This window comes from Geotrypetes seraphini, chromosome 7 (assembly GCF_902459505.1).
Source record: "Geotrypetes seraphini chromosome 7, aGeoSer1.1, whole genome shotgun sequence".
NCBI lineage: Eukaryota > Metazoa > Chordata > Amphibia > Gymnophiona > Dermophiidae > Geotrypetes > Geotrypetes seraphini.
This window is the reverse complement of record NC_047090.1, coordinates 139324638-139345271: the sequence shown is the minus strand read 5'-3', so window position 1 is coordinate 139345271 and position 20634 is coordinate 139324638. Positions and strand designations below refer to the sequence as shown.

At 42.2% G+C, this 20634-nt stretch overlaps 1 protein-coding gene across 2 annotated transcripts in view; it reads right to left on the bottom strand.

Annotated features, from left to right (window-relative positions):
- The window catches only part of SAMD4A (sterile alpha motif domain containing 4A), a 382186-nt gene that overhangs the window by 17035 nt on the left and 344517 nt on the right, over positions 1 to 20634 (bottom strand). For both annotated transcript variants that reach the window (XM_033953378.1, XM_033953379.1), the window contains 4 exons: positions 19030 to 19115; positions 13876 to 13994; positions 8868 to 9069; positions 6883 to 7009 (listed from right to left, as the gene is read on the bottom strand). In XM_033953378.1, the coding sequence (XP_033809269.1) occupies positions 6883 to 7009; positions 8868 to 9069; positions 13876 to 13994; positions 19030 to 19115 (534 nt within the window). The remainder of the gene's footprint in view (positions 1 to 6882; positions 7010 to 8867; positions 9070 to 13875; positions 13995 to 19029; positions 19116 to 20634) is intronic.

The following is a 20634-nucleotide window of genomic DNA, read 5'->3' as shown; positions in this document are numbered from 1 at the left end:
TCTCCTCCCTTACGAGACTCATTAACTCTGCTCTACTATCAGGCTTGCTCTCCACAAAAATGGGCCACATTGCCTTGTCACCTATTCTGAAAAAAGCCGATCTCGACCCCTCCCTACCATCAAACTACAGTCCCATAGCAAATATCCCTCTACTTACCAAACTTCTAGAAACCATAGTTGCTACCCAGCTCTCCTCCTATCTCGAGAGATTCTCCATTCTTTACCCCTACCAACATGGCTTCAGACCCTGCTTTAGCACTGAATCCCTCCTAGTTTCCCTAATTTCAAAGGTACAACTACACTCACATAACAAATTCGCTGTCCTACTACAATTTGATCTTTCCGCTGCTTTTAATGTCGTCCATCACGACATACTACTTTACCAACTTTCCGAGATTGGAATCGACTCCACCGTCCTAATGTGGTTCTCAAACTTCTTACGCTCCCGTTCCTACACCGTCAACACAAATGGCACCATGTCCACTCCTTGGACTCCATCTTGCGGTGTCCCTCAAGGATCACCCCTTTCCCCTATTCTCTTTAACATCTACATGTCCTCCCTGAAACTCTTTCAACTATCCCCCCTGGAAACAATCTACACTTATGCAGATGACATCCTTGTCCTCCTTGAGACTGGCCAGAACCTCACCAACCTCCACGAAAACATTACAGCTTGCATAATGAGACTCCGTGCCTGGTCCCTCTCGGTACAGATGAAACTAAACGAATCTAAAACAAAACTACTCTGGCTCGGCCCAAAATTCGAACACCTGCCCACACTTTTCACACTACCCACAGGCGATACACTACAGCTCGAGTTCTCATGCAAGGTCCTTGGTATCACTATCGATTCCTCTCTCTCCCTCAATGACCACCTCAACTCCTTGGCAAAATCATGCTTTTTCAGCCTTCACATGCTGAGGAAAGCTAGATCCTACTTCAGCCAACAACACTTTGCCATCCTTGTCCAATCCATCATCCTCTCCAAACTAGATTACTGCAACGCCATCTACTTAAATCTATCAAAAAAAAGTATTCTAAGACTCCAGCTAATCCAGAATACTGCAGCCAAACTGATCTTCTCAAAACGCAAGTCAGACCATGCCTCCCCACTCCTTGCCAAACTTCATTGGCTCCCAATAGTCTCCAGAATCCATTTCAAATGTTCCTGCCTGGCTTTCAAGATCATTCACGGAATCCTGCCTCCTCTTATCCCACTGTCTTTCAACTCCTCCAGTCCCGACTCCTCCAGAACTGCCCAAAGGCTTAAACTAGCCTTCCCCTCTCCACGCGGCATCCACTATTCAGGCAAACTGGGAAAATCCCTTCTCTTCAAAATCACAGGTCTTTGGAACGACCTCAACACCCCGCTGCGGAACCTGAGCTCCCTTCAGTTATTCCGCAAACAACTGAAAACCTGGCTTTTCAGCAAATTGTAGCTCTATCCTTCCCCCCTTTCTCTCCTCCCTTCTACACATAAGTTCATGTAATCCTTTTTCTTCTTCTCTACCCACTATTTTAAGTTCTTGTAAACCGTGTCGAGCTCCATTCTCATGGAGATGATGCGGTATATAAACTTAAGGTTTAGATTAGATTAGATTACTCAATGGCTACTTCTGCTCGGTGTTTACCTGTGAGGTGCCGGGATCCGGACTACAGCTGCAGACAAGGGAGTGCTCAGAGGTCCCGTTCCGGGATATTAAATTTACCATGAGCAGCGTCTATCAGGAGCTATCGAAGCTAAAAGTGAACAAAGCCATGGGACCGGATAATATACACCCCAGGATACTTCAGGAATTGAGAGATGTCCTGGCAGAGCAGTTAGCTGCGCTTTTCAATCTTTCCCTAAACAAGGGAAAAGTCCCCTTGGACTGGAAAACTGCTAACGTCATTCTGCTCCACAAAAAGGGATGTAGGTCAGAGGCTGAAAATTACAGAACTGTGAGTTTCACATCAATAGTGTGTAAACTTATGGAGACGTTGATTAAAAACAGATTGGATAGGATTCTGGATGACGAGAGGCTGAATGATCCCCACCAGCATGGATTTATAAAGGGAAGGTCTTGTCAATCCAATCTGATAAGCTTCTTTGATTGGGTAACGAAACAACTAGATAGGGGAGAGTCCCTGGATATAGTGTATTTGGACTTCAGTAAAGCCTTTGATAGTGTCCCACACCGTAGGTTATTGAAGAAAATGAATGCGATGGGACTGGGAGAAACATTGTCTGCATGGGTTAAAGACTGGCTCAGTGGTAGACTTCAGAGGGTGGTGGTAAATGGTACTCCCTCAGAAACGTCGGAAGTGACCAGTGGAGTGCCGCAGGGCTCGGTCTTGGGTCCGATGCTATTTAATATCTTTGTACGAGACCTGCCCCAAGGACTTTATTTGCTGATGACGCGAAGCTATGCAATGTAGTGGACAGTGCAACCGTGCCCGACACTATGAGGCAGGACCTACTTTTACTGGAAAAATGGTCAAATACTTGGCAACTGAGCTTTAATGCCAAAAAGTGTAAGGTTATGCACCTTGGTAGCAGTAACCCCTTCAGAACATACACCCTGAATGATGAAACCTTAGCAAGAACTGTCACAGAACGGGACCTGGGTGTAATCATTAGTGATGATATGAAGACTACCAATCAAGTGGAGAAAGCTTCAACCAAGGCTAGACAAATGCTGGGTTGCATCCGAAGAAGTTTTGTCAGTCGAAAGCCTGAAGTTATAATGCCATTGTACAGGTCATCTGGCATTGTACAGGTCATCTGGCACCTCATCTGGAGTACTGTGTTCAATTATGGAGGCCACATTATCAAAAGGATGTGAAGAGAATGGAATCGGTTCAGCGAATGGCCACTAAGATGGTCTCAGGACTCAAGGATCTCTCATATGAAGAATGTCTAGGCAGGCTGTAATTATATTCTCTCGAGGAACGCAGAGAGAGGGGAGATATGATAGAGATGTTCAAATATCTTACAGGCCGTGCTGAGGTGGAAGAAGATATCTTTTTCCTTACAGGTCCCATGGCAACAAGAGGGCATCCACTCAAACTCAAGGGTGGGAGACTTCATGGCAACATCAGGAAGTACATTTTCACCGAAAGAGTGGTTGATCATTGGAATGGTCTTCCACATCAGGTAGTCGAAGCTAGAGAGCTGCACGGGAATGGGGACGACGGGGAACCCGTGGGTTCCCCCTTTGGGTCACGGGGATTCCATGGGGATGACTCCTAGGGTTGCGGGGATCCTGTGGGGACGCCTCCTAGGGTCGCGGGGATCCTGCGGGGTTCGATACAACTCGAGCCGTGAGGCTCATCTTCTTCTTTCTACCTGCCCTGCCGCAGCACACATAGCCGACCGGAAGTCTTCCCCGATGTCAGCGCTGACGTCGGAGGGAGGGCTTAAGCAAAGCCCTCCCTCCCTCTGACATCAGCGCTGACATCGGGGAAGACTTCCGGTTGGCTATGTGTGCTGGGGCAGTGCAGGCAGGAAATAGAAGACGAGCCTCGCGGCTCGAACTCCATTTGACTGAGAAAGTTGATGAGGGCTGGGAGGCAAACGCGGAACACAAAAGAGGGGAGGGAGTTCATTTTTGGACACAAGGCATGAACTTGGGAAAGAGGATGGAAGAAGGGAGAGAAAGAGATGCTGAGGTGGGGGAGGGAGTGCGTTTGGACACAAGGCATGAACTTGGGAAAGAGGATGAAGGAAGGGAGGGAAAGAGATGCTGAGATGGGGGAGGGAATGCGTTTTTGGACGCAGAAGGCATGAACTTGGGAGAGAGGAAGGGAAGGAAAGAGATGCTGAGGTGGGGGAGGGAATGAGTTTTTGGACACAGAAGGCATGAACTTGGGAGAGAGAGGAAGGGAGGGAAAGAGATGCTGAGGTGGGGGAGGGAATGCGTTTTTGGACACAGAAGGCATGAACTTGGGAGATAGGAAGGAAGGGAAAGAGATGGTTGTGTACACGGGAATGGAAGAAAGGAGAATTTTTGTTCATAGGGAGGGAGATTCAGATGAGAGGGATAAATATTGTGGTGGAAAGGGAACAGTGGGACAGATTGAAATGGATGCAAGAGGGAGGAATGTTGGACATAGTGGTGAAAGGAATGGAGGGAGAGATGTGGCATGATGCTGGAGAGGGGTGATAGAAGGAGAAATGTTGGGCATGGGGCTGGTGGGCAGGCACGAAGGATGAGAAAGGGATAAATGCTGGACCATGGTAGGAGGAACCAATGGACAGCAACAGAAGAATTTACAGAAGATGGGAAAGCGGAAAAAAGAAACTGGGACCAACTTTATGGAAAAAAAAGTCTCCAGACAACAAAGGTAAAAAACGGAATTTATTGACTAAAATATGTTAGCTTTGGGAAATGTATATAGCAGATGTCTTTGCATTGTGTTCAAAAGAAAAGGAAATGCATTTCTGGTTTTATTTCTACAGTGCTGAAGTACTTGCTGACTCTTGCTGTGACTGGTGGGGATCCCCAAGCACCGCCAGCAGAGGACCTCTCTAGAGACGGCCAGAACTCCCCTCCACCAAGCACAGCAGTCGCTGGCAACATCCATGTATTCTTCCCAATTAATATTTCCAAATTAATAAAGTCTCTTTGCTTATTTGTAAATGGGTCTCTACCAGAGCCTTTAATTCAGCATAATTAAATGAAATAACTATTTCTGAAGTTTACAGGGAAGGGCGGGGACGGAGGGGATTCCTCGCAGGGACGGAGGGGATTCCTTGCGGGGACGGGTGGGGATGGAGAGATTCCTTGTGGGGATGAGTGGGATTCCCCACAGGGACGGGTGGGATTTTGGTAGGGACGGGTGGGGATGGGTGAGATTTCTGTCCCCGCGCAACTCTCTAGTCAAAGCCAGCAATGTGCTCGACTTCAAGAGACGATGGGATAAACATGTGAGTTCACTCCGGGGAAATGCTTAGGGGGGAGGGTTCTTTTAAGGGGAGGGTTCTTTGAGTGGGCAGACTTGTTGGGCCGTCGGCTCTTTTCTGCCGTCATACTCTATGTAATCCACTGGGATTCTTCTCTCGAGTGGAATTGGTCATCCTTTTAAATAGCTCAAGTACGTTAATCCATGCTCAAGTTGTTCAGTGCTATTTAATTAATTTTCTCATTACTGTGCAACTATCTTTAATTGGGTCCTCTGCGTATCACAGATCTTATAACCTGTAGGTTATTGTGAACAAAATATATTCATACCAGAGAATAAAATCAGAAAAAGTCCCTTTTTAGGAAAAACATAAAAAGCCCATTCATTTGTGAAATATTTTCTTTACAGATTAATAAGAAAACTTATCTATAACACGAAAATGAATAAGAACAAATACTTATGAAGCCATAACTTACAATCAGTAACTTACTACACTGACATTTCTAGTCCATGTAGAAACAAAAAATGATGATTCAGCTGCTTGCAGCTTTCCTACTGTAACCTTAAACCTCTGTGCAAGAAGCTATGTTGGGGTGTTAGCCCAGAAAGTCTGTTTAAATAGGATCAAAATTCCTCTAGCCTCTGATTTAATCAATCCAGTAATCTGACTAGTGTCAAAAAATATCTTAGTCAGAAAGCAATGTACGCTGGGCTTGCATAACCTGGCTTTAAACCTGTCAACCACTAGTTAAGGGTAAAAAAAAAAAGAAAAGCTTTTAGAAGCATATGAGAGTGTATTGTGATAGTCAAAACTATGAATTGTAATGCAGAGTTTAATAATGAAATCATGAACTGCAAGTCTGGACCACTGGACCACTTCACAACCGCCATTTTACTGGGCTTTTAGGGTGAGCATTTTTCAATTGATAACTTGGGAGGCCCAAGATACTAGGATGACTTATAAACGGAAAAAGCTTTTTTCAATTAATTTTGGAGTCCTATTTACAATCACTTTCGCCTAGATTCCAAAGTCAGGTTCTGAATAGGCCGGGGGAGATATCCCATTAGGGAAGCCTGTGGGATCATTAAAGGTTCATTAGTATTTTATTGTACAAACAAGGGGATTCCCCGAGTACTCCTTGGTTCCTCTTTGAGTCTTCTTATAGTAATTTCAGGCCTTTATATTTGATAGTTTTGGGGAGGTGTGGGAAGGGGAGTTGGGGACGAGCGGTCAGCAGATTTAGCCTACTTGGTTTGGACATTTTCTTCTTTGTTATTAACTTTGTATGAAGTTTTGGGCTATTATCTGGTTTTGTTGAGCGCAGAGTTGGGGGTTAGTGGAAAATAGGGGGTGATATTGGGTTAACATAGTAACATAGTAGATGATGGCAGATAAAGACCCGAATGGTCCATCCAGTCAGCCCAACCTGATTCAATTTAAATTTTTTAAATTTTTTCTTCTTAGCTATTTCTGAGCAAGAAACCAAAGCTCTACCCGATACAGTGCTTGAGTTCCAACTGCCAAAATCTCCGTTAAAACCTACTCAATCCTATCTAAACCCTCCCAGCCTTTGAAGCCCTCTCCAGCCCATCCTCCCCCAAATGGCCATATACAGACACAGACTGTGCAAGTCTGCCCAGTACTGGCCTTAGTTCAATATTTAATATTCTTTTCTGATTCTAGATCCTCTATGTTCTGTGTTCCTCTGGTTTTAGTTTTTCTGGTTTCATATTGTGATTGTATACCACTGTGATTCTGTATTGTTAGTTGTATATTTCTTGCTAATCAATAAAAACAGATTTTACATAATAATGCGATCATGATTGGGTGAGCTAAACTGAATGCATTACTCCACCTGGGAAATAATAAAGGTGTTTGCTCAGTACTGTGGATGCTTGACCACCCTCTGCACCCGCAGATCTGGCACTAATAAGTGAAGTTATTTTAAAATGCTGTGCACCCACATTGGAAAAGCAGCAGAAATAGTTTGTTCCTACCTGGTTGCTGGAACATCAGCATGGTCTGCGGAGAGGTGTGGACAGGCAAAGAGCGTGTTCTCTGGACAGAGCTATGGGTTCGACTTGGCATACTATTACTTCCACCAGGATTTGCAAACCAAAGATTCTGTTGAACAAAATAAAAAGGGATTACTGTACAAGAACTGTCAGTCAAATGTTACTGTAGGTCACAAAGGGTTTGTCTTATAGTCTTCAGAAGTCTCTACACTACACCCGCTGCCACTTGCCAAGTTCAACTATTCCACTATTTGCTCATCTTATATCTTTCATTTCTATTTTGCAGCTCCTGTTTGCTTTTCCTGCGTGGATGGAGACTTCTCCGATTTGTGCAAGGAAGTATTGGCCTCTGTTTGTTATTTAATTTCAAATCTGTCCCACTCTGGCTTTCTCTTGTTTACTTTTTCACTTTTTGGTACTCCTCTAGAAACAAGACATCTAAAAATTGAAAATATGCCCTGACAATACTTACCAAATATTTAAAAATAAAAAAAATTGACAATCATCTCAGAGGAGAAAGAGCAGTAAAAACCGCTCCAAAATAATTCTAGCAAATTGATATTAGCAGAAAGAACAACAGTTTGGAACCCTCAGTGACAAAGTTGCCTAGAAATAATTCACAGCAAGTACTTACATGCATGGTCCTGTAAAAATAAATTCATCAGTACTTTTTCTTTAAAATAAGCATAATTACTTTTGCATGACATCTACTGACTAGTGCTGCCCAATTCAGGGAAAATTTTCTGAATTCGATTTGACCTATTGAATCAATTTTTTGATTCGATTTGCTTTTCCCACCCAATTGAGCATTTAAAAAAAAAATTTCAAACATCCTGGTGGGTTTATTTTGAGCCTTTTCACCCATCCCAGCCCCCTTTGCCCTCCATTCCCATGCCAGTGCTGTGGTAAACAAAATAAATAAAAAATACTTTTCCTTTCTCTGTTAGGTCCTAGCTCACGCTCGCTGTCTAACATCAGCTCTGGCAGGATACACATTTCAAATCTGACATATTGTAAACTCAAAATAGAAAAATAAAATTATTTTTTTCTACCTTCCACTGCCATGTCCAACATTTGTTTCTTTCACACTGTTTATCATCTCTCTCTCTCTTCCTGCCATGTGCCCTGGGTCAAATCTCTCTATTCCCCTCCATGCAGCATCTCTCCCTTCCTCCCCTCCATTATTATGTGCAACATTTTTTCTCTCTCTCCATGTAACCTCTCTCCCTGCCCTCTGCCCCAAGTCCAACATCTTTCCCTCTCTCTTCTCCATGCATGTCTCCCTCCCTTCCACCATTGGCAGGATTTCCCCCTCTCACCCCTTTCTAGCTCTTTGTTTCATCTCTCCCTTCCTCTCCTCCACCCAAACAGTTCTTCTTCTCTCCTCTCTTCCCTCATGTACAGCACCATTCCTCCCCTCCCACCCATCCTCCTGTGCAGCAGTTTTCCATCCCTCCCTCCCATCTCCCTGTGCAGTAGTTTTCCATCCTTCCCTCCCATGCCCCTGTGTAGCAGCACCCCGCAGCTGCTGTGGCTAGCTTTGAAGAGGTAGCGCTGTGAATAGACTGATTGTGGCCTGCCCCGCCAGGGTTTCCCTCTGCTGCGTTATCAGTGACGTCAATGATGACATGGCAGAGGGATGGCCCCGGCGGGGCAGGCCATGAGCAGTCTGCTCACAGTGTTGCCTCTGCTGACTGGCCACCGCTACTGCTGCTTTAGGAGGCCTGGAGGTATTTTCAGTGAGTCTGATGTTTTTGGACAGCTAATAGATTTAAATCGATTCACCAAAGTGAATTGGTGAATCGATTCAAACCAGCAAATCAGGCAGCACTATTACCTAGCCTGTTGTAAATGTTTTCCCATATTTCGCAAATATATGGTGAGAACAGCACAGATGTTATGCAGATGTATGCTATGCAGATGTACAGCATTAAAAGAGAAGTATAAGCAACCTGTGAGAAACAAACCTGCCTTCCTTGTTTCAAGAGTGCGGGGTTTGTGGCTGCATTGCGTTGTGGAGCACCCAAAAGTCCACTGGGACCCAGCAAACTCAGCCGTGCTGTTGGAAGGTTTCGAGAGGGGATTTGAAACTGCCGTGGGTTTCTTCTGGCCATCCCCACGCCTACAGATCCAGCTGTTGGCAAGGAGTTGGACTGTCCGAAGCCACGGCTAGACAGGAAAAACAAGGCAGATGAATCATCTAAAAACCAAAGCAAGAAGAAGCAAAAAGCATAGGAACTTAAGAGGCAAAAGGGCATCTCAACTTTTCCTCCAGTTCTTCCTTGCGTTAGGTTGAATCATTCCATTGTATAGTTCCTTGATTACTGATAATACAGTAAATCAATATTTTACAGTGCAAGTTCTTTGGACAGATACCATGCAATATAAGTTTTCTCTATGAAGTCCAAAACATTATGGACTCAATTTTGTAAACAATGCCCAAATTTAAATCCCCCTCCCAAAATGTATGCTCAGCACTATTCTATAAACAATGCTCAAGCTGGGCTCCTGTCACAACTCTAGACAAAGGAGTTGTGTATGAAGTAACAGTTACAATCTGAACCATCTTGTTGGACTAGATGGGCATACTGGTCTTTTATCTGCTGTCATTTACTATGTTGTTATGCTGCTATGGTAACATGTAATGAAGTTAGCTATACCTCTTTAGGTAGCACTAACTGTTCTGCATTATCTGCTCTTTAAGAGCTAGTTTATACCAGGGGTGTCAAACCTCAGCCCTCGCTAGGTTGGGGATTAACAAATGAATAGGCATGAGATCTATTTGCATACAGTAGAAGCAGTGCATGCAAACAGATCTCATGCAAATTCACTGGGGAAATCCTGAACACCCGACTGGATTGCGGCCCTTGAGGTCCGACATTGGATAACCCTGGTTCATACTTTATTATAGTTTCTTTAAAACTTTCTATACCACTCTGACTAGCAGAGCAGTGTACAATCTAAAATCAAGGAAAATAGGAAAGAAACTCCAATTAATGATAGGACAGTAATGCCAGCACACGAAATATAAGGAAAAAGGTGAAGGAGATGGCTAAGGGCACATCAGGAGAATTAGTTGTATGCCTTGTTAAATAGTCATGTTTTTACGAGATCTGATTTAAAACTTTTTAAATGAAAGATTACTTCGAATTGTGAAAGGAAGTGTATGATATGGTGACAGGAAGTAGAAGGCACTGTGCCTTGTTGATTCTAGTGCTGCAGGCCTTGGAATCAGACGACACTAAGCATTGATCTTTTAGTGATCACAAAGTCCAACTAGGGCAATTAGGAATTGTGAGACAAGACAGGTAACCAGGCGCGCCAAACCTAAAAGCCTTGAAAGTAAGAAGAATTATTTTGTAAGCAATCCTTTGATCCATAGGTAGCCAGTGATGTTTCATTAATAAAGGTGTTGTATGATCATTGTGATGGGCCCGGCAGAGTAATCTAATAGCCATATTCTGAAGGAATTGCAGGGTTGTTTTTTTTTTTTCACAAGAACAGGGTGATACAGCGTAAACAAAATGACAGCAATGAAGATGTGGTACAAATAAGGAGAGGGTAAGAGCATAGAAGTTATTATTGTTGAATAAATGGCGGCCAGCCCGCAATTGACAAAAAAGTGAAAAAACAAAGTTTTGTCAGGTTTGAGATCTGAGGCATAAAAGGTAAGGCAGAGTTCAGAATAATCCCTAAATAACGGAAGCTATCAACTGGGTCAATAGGAATACCAAAAAGTGTAATAAGGAAATATGGGTGTGGGAGAGTACCAGTGAGCCAATAAGCAACAGTTTTGTCTTTGTTTAATATTAATTTGTGGTCGGTTAACCAGTTTTCTACACAGTCCAACAAGCTTGGGTTGGGGTTAATACGAACATAAGAATTGCCGCTGCTGGGAGAGAAAGGATTAGTGGGATAGATAAGAAGGATATCATCAGCATAGATGAAACAGGGAATTTCTGTAGACTGAATTAGGGATGCTAAGACTTAGAAATATGTTAAAGAGACGTGGAGAAAGAATAGAGCCTTGAGGGGTAGTTCCTTTAGAGAAGTAGAATTTTGCGTGACAACCTGAAATGAACACTGCGACAGAAAGGAAATAAACCAATAGAGAACCATTCCTAATCTAATCTAATGCTTGGCTTTATATACCGAGACATCAGTCCAAGAAAGCTCAACTCGGTTTACAATAATTAACTTAACAAATAAAAACCATAAAGAATAAGACTATGGGCTCCTTTTACAAAGGTGTGTTAGGGCCTTAATGTGCAGAATAGCGCGTGCTATAATGCCGTGCGCACTAGCCGCTGCCGCCTCCTCTTGAGCAGGTGGTAGTTTTTTTGGAAGCGCGCGCTAATCCGGTGTGTGTGCTAAAAATGCTAGCGCACCTTTGTAAAAGGAGTCCTAAGTTTTGGAACATTAATTTTCAAAGTTTTTAGCGAATAAAATAGTTTTTAAAGATTTACGAAAAAGTTGGAGTGAACTGGAACTCCTTAAAAGGAGCGGAAGATCATTCCAAAGTTGAGGGAGCTTAAAAATCAGAGATTGAGTAAAAATCTTGACTCCTTTTATCCCTCTGATTCCAAGAGAAGATAAATGATAGAAGATGATCAACTAAGTCAAATGCAGCTGCCAGATCCAGTGAAACAGCGAGAACTATATCATGTTTGTCAAAGTGAGAGTGAAGTTCACTCAACAGGGCTGTCATAACTGTCTCAATGGTAAAGTGCGATCTGAAACCTGATGGTCTGGGATGAAGTGCAAATACTTTCTCTGAGAAAGATGTAAATTGGATAAACACAACCTTTTCAAGAACTTTAGCCAGGAAACAAAGATTTACTATTGGACAACAATGACTGGGGTTGGCAGAGTCTAAATAAGGTGTTTACAAAATAGGACAAGTTGTAGCTAGTTTCCAAATTTTAGGGAAACCTCCAGATGTTAGACTATGATTAATAATGAGCAACAGGATTGGAAGTAAGCCTAAGTTTAGGTGTTTTAAACCAAACAGAGGGAAGAGGGTCACCTTGGCTGTAAGTTATTTTCATTTTAGTTGGTGAGATAGGGAGGTAAGAGATTGCTTTTGGAATGAAGACTAAACGGTGGAACCTGCTAGAAAGAGATGAGGGTCAGAGTTTGAATCCAAGACGGGTAGTAGAATTGACGGTTCGGGAGGTCTCGAGGGTAGGTGGCTTTAGAGTAGGGAATGATTTTGTCAGGTTTTCAATTTTGTTGGTAAAGAACAAGAGCAAAGCTTCTGCAAAAGGCATTAAGCTTGGAGAATTTTAGGGGGGATTGGAAAATTGCCTGAAAATGGCAATGACCTCTGTGTTAACTGAAAGGTGCAATCAGAGTGAGAGAAGAAGCACCTATTACATGTTCAAATTAATTTATTTGACCTACTGCAAATTTTCTGAAAAGCTCCAAAACAGCATTTTCCACATCAGTTGTTTAATGTGGGAATTAGCACATCCCAACAGTTAACATATTGCATTAACAGTTAGTGTGGGCTTATTTTGTTAGTATGGGAATTCCCATTTTAAACAATTAATACAACACAGTAAATAGTTCCCTGTTACTGATAATACTTAATAAATACTGTACAACTGATTTTAAGAAAACAATTCTAGTTAACTAAAGAAGCTGTATTATCTCCGTTAGCCACAAGGTGGAGCACACCTGTTGATCAATTGCAGACACACAACTGAATAAATTCTATCACCATGCTAGTTTCAGTTTTGCGTAACCATCACCAACCTGTTTCTGGGAATCCTAACTCCAAAGCAAGAAGCAGCTCATATCTATTGCTACACAGATAGGCAACATGTGATGATTTCACAAAGTGAAAATACATGTCTACATTTCCCTTTTAAAATTTATGATTATACAAACATCCAAAAGTGCAGCCACACGTGTATTTTTACAGCTGCTCAGCCTGAAGCAAGCATACACAGACATTGATGTAATAAGGGGGGTGGTTTGCCCCAGGCGCCATCTTGGTGGAGGGCGCCAGCATCCATCCTCCTCTCTGCCCCAACTCCTCCCCCACCCCCCTACCGCACATGCCCATTCCCTTGTACCTCTTTAATGTTCCCGGCGTGAGCAGCAACCTCAACCTGTTGCTCACGCCAATGTTGGCTCTTCCTCTGAGTACACTTCCTGGACCCACGCCTAGGAAGCAATGTCAGAGGAAGAGCCAGCGCTGATGAGAGCAGCAGGATGGGGTTGCTGCTCGCTGCTCATGCCAGGAACGTTAAAAAGGTACAGAAGAAGGGAAGGGGTGCGAGCATGCGGCAGGAGGAAACAGGGAAGGAGCAGACGGGGATGGGGATGGGGCAGAAAAGAGAGTGGGGGTCCCAGGCTCCTCTCACCCTTGCTACGCCACTCTATACAGACACACATAAGCCTGCCAAATTGTATAAAACTCAGAGTCTATGCAACTGAGTCCCTGGGAATAACAGGATACCGTATTTTTCGGTCCATAAGACGCACTTTTTCCACCCCCAAAAAGGTGGAATTTCCTATACTGCCGTAGTTAAAGGCAGTATAGGAAATTCAAAATAAATAAATAAAACCTTTTGGGAAGCAGTAAGAAAAGAGAATCAAATTAAAAATAATTATTTTGGAAGCTGAAAAAAAAAAATTCATTTTTAAAAACTTTACACAGATTTTCAGAGCATTTTTAACATATTGATCCCATGTGATAAAAAAAAAAAAAGGTTACTTGGAATTGGACAGCAGAGATGAAAAATATGTACATGGTAATCTTGTGCTAGTATTGGATGATATTAATTAAAATTCACAATACCATACCATTCTTACTGTTTGTCCAAGCTTTGGAAAATCATTAGGTTTGAAAACAGGTCATAAAGAACTGAAGATTACAAAACATTCAAGCATACAGCTGCCTTAGTTCGAAGGAATGCAGTTACTAAGGTAACCTCCATACATTAATGAGATGAAATTCCAACATACGTTCTCTGTTGCCGATATCCTGCTACATCTAGGAGGGATTTCCGAGGAAAAGACCTGAAGAGCTTCTGCACTTGCTGTTTCCATGACAACAATCTCTTCTTCTGTGTTTCTGTGAAGGCCTAAGGAAACAGATACTACTTTTAACAGATGATGTATTTACGTCAATATCCTGGGAAGCAGTATACTGTTATTGCATGTCATTGGGAAAGACGGAAAGAACAATTTTCAAAGCCGTTATTTACCTGGGTAAGACAGCCTCACTGAGAACTGCAGCAGTTTCCACAAAACACCCACTTTACTCGGGTTAAAATGAAGCATTGCCATTAGCACATACATTGGATCTTCAAATGTAAGCCCAAATGTGTTTTAGCTTCAAATGTAAGCAGTAAAATGTATTTTACTGCTCACATAACAGATGCAAATTATGAGCTGCTTTAGCTGTCACCTAGTTCAAGTTTATTGCATTTGATATACCGTCTAAAAACCTAGGCAGTTTACATAAAATGAAAACATTTGTACAAATGTTTCTAATAAAAATTCAAATAAATTAAAAACTGGTTTAAAAGATATTTGGGGCATTGAGATTAAGCATGAAATTACTGCATCTCAATGGCCACGAATTTGGTCTTGGAGGATGAAATGTACGTTGTTTATTGTTTATTTAGTTTTTGATTAAATGCTTTCTCGGTTCTTCAAAGCGTTGTACAAAGTATAAAATAACATTTCAACAAACAATGTAATTAGTTAAAACATACTTTCTATAAACTACAAGGCTAACAACGATACTAACTAAATTATTATCGACAAACATACAATGGACAGTTACATTGGACACAAATTGGGAAGGGGGGTGAAATACAATTGAAATAGTAAATGAGAGAAACGGTTAAGGTAAACACAAAAGGGTTAGGAATAATTAGAAAAAAAAAAAAGAACTGGTTTAAATACAAAAGGATTAGGAATAATTAGAAAAGAAAAAAAGAAAAAAAAACTGATTTAAATTAAACTCTAAAATACAGTACTTCAATTAAAAGCGTCTTTAAAAAGAAAGCATTTTAGGTTGCTTTTAAAATTTTTTAAGTTTTTTTCCATTTTTAAATAAAATGGAAGGGCATTCCAGATCGTAGGGGCTGTCACGGAAAAGATTGAGGTGCGGCGTTTGCCAATAATTTTTAAAGAGGGAATATTAAGATTGAACTGGGATATTGATCTTAAAGCTCTCGGAGGGTCGTATGGGATCAGAAGTCTGTCAATAAAAGCTGGGGAATTAGTCTGGATAGTTTTGAATGTCAGGAGGGCTATTTTGTACGTTACCCTATGTGAAATAGGCAGCCAGTGGGCATTTTTAAGCAAAGGGGTAACGTGATCATATTTTGAGGCTCCTGAGATTATCTTAATGGCCGTGTTTTGAATGAGCTGCAAGCGTTTTAAGTCCTTGTGGTAAATTCCTTTTAACAGCGAATTACAATAATCTATTTTTGATATTACGAGCGAGTGGATCAGAACGTTGAGGGAACTAATGTCAGCATCTATGAGACAAACTTGGTTTTTTCTGTTGCATAGAGCGTTGTGGACCCCTCTTAGGTTACAAAAATTAGATAGTTCTTTGTCTAATAGATGTTGGCATTGTCACCTGGAAGCAGGAACTTTAGATCATTTATTGTTTCATTGCCCATATATTATGAATTTTTGGGAATCAATTTGGGACCAAATTAATAATTTATTAGATAACCCAGTGGCATTATCCTATGATACTGTGATATTTGGTATGGAAATGAGAGCAAAAAGTCAGATTTCTGCAAATAACAATAAATTACTACTTATAATGACTGGTGTGGCCATTCGGCAAATTACATATAATTGGAAGGATTGGAGGAGATTAAATTACAACTTCTGGTGGAATTCTTTATGCCATATCTATAAAATGGAAAGGTTTATTGCATTACAACGGGGATATTTTAAGAAGTTTCAGGATGTGTGGAAACCATTGACAAAGTATTGTAAAGATTAATTTGAATTTGTTTCCCTTAAGGTATAGGGAGGGGGGGAAGTTTATTATTATATGTTTTATATGATAATGGAATATATGGGAGGGAGGGATGGGAAAGGGGAAGGGATAAGAATTTATGAAATATATCAATGATTGTTTGTAAGTGATGTATTTATTGTTAATATGAATGAATATATTTAACACTTAATGTATTTTTGAAAATGAATAAAGAATTAATAAAAAAAAATTCAAAGAAGGGGGGGACAGTCAATATTGGGTGCACCCAATATTCAGGGCAGGGGTGTAGCCAGAAGTTCATTTGGGTGCGTGGGGAACCAAACTTGGACTGAAGGGGCCAGGTATTCTCTCCCCCCTCCCCCCGCCGCACCCATCACCACATTAATGTATGCCTTTGCTGTTGGAGATGCCAAGCCTCGCCAGCTGAATAGGTCTACTGCGTGAGTCCCGCATGTGGTGACAGAGCAGCACCTGAGTTGCCGGTGCACTTCAGTCACTGATGTTGCCACTCCCACGCGTATTCAGTTCAATCATTGAACTGAGCATGCATGAGAGACCCAGCATCGGTGTCTCGACTGCACCTGCTGACTTAAGTGCTGCTCTGATAGCACAGACAGGGCTCACAAAGAATACCTTTTTGGCTGGCGGAGCTTGGCATCCCTGCCAGCCATTAAAGCAGAGGGAGCCTGAGTGGAAGGTGAGGGGGCCCAGGACCCCAAGGCGCCCCTGTGACTACATCATTGATTCAGGGATTTAGTTAACAAAGTGAGCTACCATTAAGATGTATTATTTTACCTCAAACTTGTGCTATTTATTCAAAGGAAGGGAGAAGGGCTACTGCTGGACAGGGGGAGCAGGGAAGGAGTGCTGCTGGACAGGGGGGAGGTCAAAGGAAGGGAGAAGGGCTACTGCTACACAGAGGGAGCAGGGAAGGAGTGCTGCTGGACAGCGGGGAGGTCAAAGGAAGGGAGAAGGGCTACTACTGGAGAGGAGGAGCAGGGAAGGGGTGCATCTGGACAGGGGGGAGATCAAAGGAAGGGAGAAGGGCTACTGCTTGACAGGGGGAGCAGGGAAGGGGTGCTGCTGGATAGGGGGGAGGTAAAAGGAAGGGAGAAGGGCTACTGCTGGACAGGGGGAGCAGGGAAGGGGTGTTGCTGGACAGGAGGAAGGTCAAAGGAAGGGAGAAGGGCTACTTCTGGACAGAGGGAGCAGGGAAGGACTGCTGCTGGACAGGGGGGAGGTCAAAGTAAGGGAGAAGGGCTACTTCTGGACAGAGGGAGCAGGGAAGGACTGCTGCTGGACAGGGGGGAGGTCAAAGTAAGGGAGAAGGGCTACTTCTGGACAGGGGGGAGGTCAAAGGAAGGGAGAAGGGCTACTGCTGGACAGGGAGAGCAGGGAAGGGTTGCTACTGGACAGGGGGGAGAGACAGAAAGAAATAAATACAGACAGACAGCGGGCAGGAAAGACAGACAGACAGGGGGCCAGGGAGAGAGACAGAAATAAAGACAGACATAAAGAAAGAAAGGGGGCAGGGAGAAAGACAGACATACAGTAAGAAAGAAAGAGAAAGAAAGAAAGAAATGCCTAAGTCTACATATCTATTCTAGCACCCGTTAATGTAACGGGCTAAAAAACTAGTAGAATATAATGGATGCCTTAGCATTTAACACACGCTAATCTTTAGCGCGCACTAAATTGGTTATCGTGTCTTAATAAAAGGACCCCTAAATATGCCTCTTCATAATCAAGCTGGGCAGGGGCAGGGAAGGAGGAAGGGAGGGAAGAGTGGTGCAGAGACCTGAGAGGGGTTGGAGGGAAGGAACAGGGGAAAGAGGCTAGACCTTGGGAAGGGAAGAGAGAGTGAGAGACCTGGAATATCTCAAACTCCCTTCTCTACCCATTGTGGCTATTTGTAAAGCTTGGGTCAAATTTTTAGGATAAATGGACTCTATACTTTAAAAAGGTTGCCGACCCCTGCCCTACATAGTGAGAACTGAGATCCACCATACCGGAGGACTTTGCTGAAAGGAACACAACGTGCTTTTCTTTCTACAATTCATGCCACACAAAGAGGACCTGCAGCACATCTGATGCTGTTTTTGTTTTCAATGTTAACGTTTAAAGCAGAATAAAATTACTGGCAAATTAAGAAATGGTAAGATCAAATTACTCTGACATCTCCAAAGTCAATTACTACTAAATGAAACTCTAGAAATATGCAAGGACTGACTGTTCTCTAGCGAAGTTTTATATGCATTTCTGGAACATTCTGAAGCTCAAACACCTTGTTGTCCCACATGCAGTTAGTTACATGTAAACATAATTGAAGTAAAGCCCAGATGTCCCTAACTGTCCTCCTTACTTCCACTGCTTTCAGTAGAAGTAAAACCTGGATGTCTCAATGCGTCCTCCTTTTTCTGGAGCCATATGGTAACCCTAAAAATCTGAAGAGTCCACAGTGAATGGCTTTACATGGTAGTAGTGCCTCATTTCTTATCTGTTTATCAACATAAGAACAAAAGAATTACCGCTGCTGGGTCAGACCAGTGGTCCATCCTGCCCAGCAGTTCGCTCCCGTGGTGGCCTTTAGATCAAGACCAGGACCCCCACTAAATGTTTATATAACAGACTCTGGAAAGGGTTTGCAAGCAACAAACACAGCAGATATACTGTACACCAGGGGTAGGGAACTCCGGTCCTCGAGAGCCGTATTCCAGTCGGGTTTTCAGGATTTCCCCAATGAATATGCATTGAAAGCAGTGCATGCAAATAGATCTCATGCATATTCATTGGGGAAATCCTGAAAACCCGACTGGAATACGGCTGCTGTACACAGTAATTCACAAGCAGGGATATGAATTCAATTGAAACAACACGGGAAATATCAGTGACATTCCCCATGTCATTTTTAACCTGATACGACAGGAAATCCTCTGAAATTTTGCTGTGTTTTTTTTTCTGTGTTGTCAACATTGCACACTATGTTACAATATTTCAGCAAAAGGATGCACTGAATGGAATAGTGAGCACTATTGACGACATTGTCCCAAATTAAAAAAAAAAAAAAAAAATCTATCCTGTAAAAAAACACGGGAAATCAAACAAAACAAACATTTTTTGCCCTGCACACCCCTTTCACAACTCACCTCATGAATGAGACATTTGTCTATGAGCTGTAAATAGGAACTGATGTTCTCTTCATCAGGTCTGGAAACTAAAAGCTGAGTACATACTATAAATGAGAAAGGAAGAGCAGTTAGCAAGGTATAACGGCATGGAAATCGCGTGCACTGGAGAATGGAAATGGCCTTAATGTTGTATTTCAGGAGAAACAGGTCCATATTGTTTATAAAGCTCTTATCTGTAGAAAGTTACCCTCAAATTTAACCCATGCTAATCAATAATAATAATAATAATTATAATTATTATATTTTTATATGCCGCCATACCGGGAAGCTTCTAGGCGGGTCACAGCAAAAACAATGCATACAGTACATAAAAATACAGCAGATAAAATAGTAAAACCAAAAATTAATACATCAGATTAATAATAAGAACATGTTAAAATAACAACAAACAATTACGATACCAGCCTATCGAATAATTATGTCTTTAACAATTTTCTAAAATCTAAATAAGAAGAAGCCTCTAACATTAATTTTCCTAGCCACGAATTTAATTTAGCGGCCTGAAATGAAAAAGTTCTTTCAAGGAACATTTTGTAATGACAAGATTTTATAGAAGGATATGAGAACAGTTGCAATCCACGTGTACTCTTATTAGAATGACTCAAAAAAAAAAAAAAAAAGAGGAATAGGATAACACGGTGACATGCCAAAAACTACTTTATAACAGATGCATGAGAACTTAAATAAGACTCTGGACTCTATCGGCAACCAATGGAGTTTTTGATAAAATGGAGTAATTTGCTCCCATTTTTTTAAGCCAAAGACGAGGCGAACAGCAGTATTCTGGACTACCTTGGAAGGTCAAGACAGCAGTGCTAGAACTTGGGCATTGTGCTCTGATAGCAGGAATGAGAAGTGTGGATTGGACACAAAATCCTCCTCTAAGCATTTGATTAATACCGTTCGAGCCACAGTTTACTCTGATCTGAGGTGGCTCAAATTGCATCCAAACCTGCTTGAAGCTAAGGGCTCCTTTCACTAAGCTGCGATAGCGTTTTTTAGCACACGCAGAATTGCCGCGCACGCTAAACCCGCGCTACGCAGCTAGAACTAACGCCGGCTCAATGCTGGCATTAGTGTCTAGAGCGCGCTAAAACCGCTATCGCAGCTTAGTAAAAGGAGCCTTAAGTTTGTGAAAATCTCTCCTTAGAGCAACGAGCATCCTGATTCGTGACTTGACTGGTTAGCACCACCGTGAGTGGTTTGGGTTTCAGGTAATTATTGGGGGCCAGATTCAGTAAATCGGGCCTAAACTTAGGTGTCGTTATGATCCACCCTAAGATAGCTTTTCTATAAAGGGTTCTCTGCGCAGAGCGCTCTTTACGGAATACTAGCTTGGCACGCTTCTGGCTCCTAGCTTTGGATGCAAGCACCTAAGGAAATAGGAGTTCGATATGTGACTTCAAAAACGAAAACGTTTTGTGTCGCTGGTGTACATCTGTGGAACAATCTGCCTGGACATCTGAGATTGTGTCAACTTTAAGAAACTACTAAAGACACAACTGTTTGTTGATGCCTATATGTAAAATGTAGGATTAATACCCCTGTTGCTCAGGGCATATG